Source organism: Protobothrops mucrosquamatus, unplaced genomic scaffold (assembly GCF_001527695.2).
Source record: "Protobothrops mucrosquamatus isolate PMUCROS unplaced genomic scaffold, P.Mucros_1.0 scaffold_251, whole genome shotgun sequence".
Taxonomy (NCBI): domain Eukaryota; kingdom Metazoa; phylum Chordata; class Lepidosauria; order Squamata; family Viperidae; genus Protobothrops; species Protobothrops mucrosquamatus.
Window position 1 is genome coordinate 78,473 of NW_015386327.1, and position 4,259 is coordinate 82,731.

Below are 4,259 nucleotides of genomic sequence, written 5' to 3' on the forward strand. Positions count from 1 at the left end.
ATGTAGAACCTTGCTTTTTTCACCACTGAATTTCATTTTGTTAGATAGTGCCCAGTGTTCAAGTCTGTCCAGATCCTTCTGTATCTTAAGCCTGTCTTCTGGAGTGTTGGCTATTCCTGCCAGCTTGGTGTCGTCTGCAAATTTGATGAGTTCCCCATCTATCCCCTCGTCCAAATCGTTGATGAAGATGTTGAAGAGCTTGTTTAAGTTATGAGTAGTATCCAAAAGATGAGAGCCAGATTGGTATAGTGGTTAAGGCATCAGGCTAGAGACCAGGAGACTGTGAGTTCTAGTCTTGCCTTAGACTTGAAAACCAGCTGGGTGACTTTGAATCAGTCATTCTCTCTCAGCCCACAACACCAGGCTTAGTGGTGGACAAGCCAGTCAATCAATTCCTATCACAATCAAAGAATCGACATACAGCAGAATCTGAAGGAGGGGGAAAGTAACCGTGCCCTTCCAGGGAAACACGAGGAAGAAAAAAAATGTATGCAAAAGATATGCAAGTAATACACTTTTGTACAAGTGCTGAGTCACAGAATCTTGTTTAGCATATCAAGTTAAGGAAGAATAGTGAATTTGTTCATTACAATCTATGGCAATTCACATCCCAGATTTCAGTTACAGAAGACAGTTACACAGATTAGAGTTTGGCTCCCCTTGAGCTTGCTACCCAAATATCTATCTTGTAAGATTAGTGTTCATCCCAAACAGCACTGATAAACTCCAAATATTATAGTCATAAAAATATGCTGAAAACATGATTTAATCATCCTCAGATGATGCAGAAATTATGAAAAGTTATTTAATCCAGAAGAAATGCAGCTGATCAAACAAAAGTGTTTTAAATCATGTTGCAGTGTATTAAATTCAACCAGCCAAACTTCTTCTTTCCTTATCCTTATCAGAAAGTCCTTTTAAAAATGTCCCTGTTGTGATTGGGTAATGGATTTGTGAGACCCAAAGAAAACCCATTTTTACTCAATTTTGGGTCATTTATCCAGGTTTGGGAAGAACAAATTAGATTGGTCCACCCTAAAAAGTGGGAATCTCTTGAAAGAAACTGAAGGAATAGAATAGAGATAGTGAATGGGACTGCCTTCTTCCATTATTCCATCCCTGAGAGAGCACCTCATGTTGAGAGGTTTTTTCAAGTGAACAGGTCCACTCATAGTGAACACATTTTTGTTAGCCAATGGAAACATCTGGTTGATGGGTCAGTCTCCTAAACAGGACTGCACTACATGCTGGTTTTTGTAACTAATATGTCTCTTCTATATGCATCTGAAATTTTTAGTTCAGGTTCCTGGGGTATTCTTTTCCAAACGAACAGGTTTCGCCTTCCATTTCGCAAGAATCCATTTTCACATATTAATCTTCTAGGGCTTTCTATAAAAAGTGGGAATCAAAACATCTTCCTTTCGAAACTGTAAATGAGGCATATGCATCTGACCATTCCACATTCACTTGAACACCTGAATACAATAAAGAAGAATTTCCCCAAGTTGCCATGTCACTACAGCTGCTCCACATCCAGCAGCTATATTAATCATTGCAAGATGTCCTTACCTACAATATCTTCATAGGCATTCTCTTCTAAAGTGCTCTTAGATCCAAACTTGTGCTGACTGTCAGTACCATTCTCACTTGGGGAGGGAGGATACAATGACTGGAGGCTTGAAGCGTCTTCAAATTCAAAGGATTTTCTATAAGGGAACAAAAGGTAATATAATCATTTGTGATTGTGAGTGCTAAAACTTTTTTAAAAATGGAAGTAATCAAAAGACAAAGGCAATTATATGATTGCCTTCTCCCACGTCATATTGAACAAACTATTTTTTGTATATTTTGTTGGAATTGTTTTGCGATAACATCACTTTAAACTAGTTAAATAAGAAACAAGAAATATTTCTTTATTGTGGGCTTCTCCACTACAATATGATTTTAGGCTTATATACCGCTTCATAGTGCTTTACAGTCCTCTCTAAGCGGTTTTACAGAGTCAACATATTTCCCCCAACAATCTGGGTCCTCATTTTACTGACCTTGGAAGGATGGAATACTGAGTCAACCTTGAGCCGGTGAGGATCAAACCCCGGTCAATCAGCAGAATTACCTTGCAATACTACATTCTAACCACTGTGCCACCACGGCTCATATCCTAGCTCAGGGGTCCCCAACCCCTGGTCCATGGACCAGTCCCGGTCCACGGCATGCCAGCAACCGGTCCGCACAAACAAGCAAAGCCCCCTCCATGGGATGCAGGCAGCACACAAACCACACACTCTCTGGTCTGCAGAAAAACCTTTCTCCACGGAACCGGTCCTTGGTGCCCAAAAGGTTGGGGACCTCTGTCCTACCTGGCAGGAGAATCTTTCCAGTACAAGTCCACTCTTGTTTCTTACAATATTATCTGGCTAAAGCCTCAGCCATATAAATATACCCATGTCATTCAAGACTAAAATAAACTCTCTGTTCATTCTGATCCTACCCTAATGGTATTGTACTTACATTATAAAGGAAGATGCAACAAATAATTGTTCTCAGATACCATCATTGCTTCAGTCTAGAGTTTCCAAAACATTTGTGTCTTATATTCTGTGACAAACTATTAACTTCCAAAATAAAATAAAATTTAAATTTCAAAATTTAAATTTCAAGATTTCTCTTGTGGGGATTAGATCTAGTATTCAACAATACACAGTCTATTACATACAGTACATAAGCTACCCATAACTTATCTCCCTGCTTAAAAAGCAACAATTATTTTTGCTTATTTTTGTCATGATGAGAAACAATCCCAGAAGCAGGTGGCAAGATTGTTTCTTTTAAGCATCTCCTCCCACTAGAATATGTTATCTGGTCAAGTTGTTCTGACAGTACCCATTTTAATAAAAACAAGATAGTACCCAAGAACATCCAGTTTGGTTTATTAAGAGTACTGAATATCAGGCTTTGCTACTGACCAACTTTAAAATAATTTACAAGAACTGTACAGTTGTGGCCAAAATTGTGGAAACCTTTGGGGGAAAGTGTACAGTAGAAATGTCACCTTTGGTTAAGTTTCCACCAATTTTTCTTCTAATTTCTTTATAACTGTAGCCTTGTTCATTTAATAATATTATTTTACATCGCTTTCTGGGCAACCAGTCAACTCTTTGCACCATTACTTTAATTTTATTACGTTTTACAAGTTCACTAAATGAAAGAAAAAAAAACCCAACCAACTTGATAGCAATCACATAACACACTGACAAATATCCTCCTCTCAGCTTCAATACGTGACATCAATAACTGAATCCTACTGTGATCTGATTGGCTCATTGCCAAAACAAGATGACACCTGATTGGCTCTCTAAACACTCATGCTCATTGGCTACAATCAGATGAAGGAAAGCTACCTGATATCAACCTAAGCAAGTTGTGCTTCCTTTTTCTGGTTATTTGGCTATAACTTTTCATAGAATACAATACAGATAATTGAACAAACTATGTTGCATTACATTCTTGGTTAAATTATCTTTCCATTAATATATAATTTTATGGTACTGCTCCAAAAAGAAAGTGGTGTTATTAGCCATCAAACCTCAAACATACTTTCTTCCACAATTTTGGCCACTACTGTATGTACATATCCAAATACATCTGAAATTTGGTTCCAAAGAACTGCATAGGAGGTTCCATTTACCAATGAGACTCTTATTCTTCTTATTACACACACCAAAACACTTCTGGTGATGCTTGTGCCCATTATTTTTTTACAAAAGCATGCAGCTTTCTATGAAGCTTTTCTTCACTTAAAAAGAGGTTCAAATCAGTATCCTAGAAATTAACTGGCACTAAATCACTCAGGGAAATTTAATCCAGCAGCATTAGCCATTCAAAAAAATCTTCAATATACATTTTTTTTAAAAAAGTTCCAACACATTTAATTAAATAAACTAGCTATAGTGTAGTTCCAACACATTTAATTAAATAAACTAGCTATAGTGTAGGCCAGGCTTGGCAAAAATGGAGGAGCTTTGCACAAGTGGATCTGCCAATCTGTCATAAGTTCTTTGATTATAAATTCTGTACTCTGTATAATACTCTTGACAAGCAAGCATAGCCAAGCAGAAATACTCTATTCTCATTAAGAATCATGACAATTAAAATGCTGCTTGCAACTATATAATGAAATTGCACAAACTATTCAGAAATGTTTTACCCTTATATTTTGTGGGAGTTTTGCCTTGCATTTGGGAGAAATTGATGGATAA

At 37.1% G+C, this 4,259-nt stretch overlaps 1 protein-coding gene across 1 annotated transcript in view; it reads right to left on the minus strand.

Annotated features, from left to right (window-relative positions):
- The window catches only part of ST5 (suppression of tumorigenicity 5), an 80,914-nt gene that overhangs the window by 64,581 nt on the left and 12,074 nt on the right, over nt 1-4,259 (minus strand). Inside the window, exon 3 of the mRNA XM_015830830.1 lies at nt 1,570-1,706. Within this exon, the coding sequence (XP_015686316.1) occupies nt 1,570-1,706 (137 nt within the window). The remainder of the gene's footprint in view (nt 1-1,569; nt 1,707-4,259) is intronic.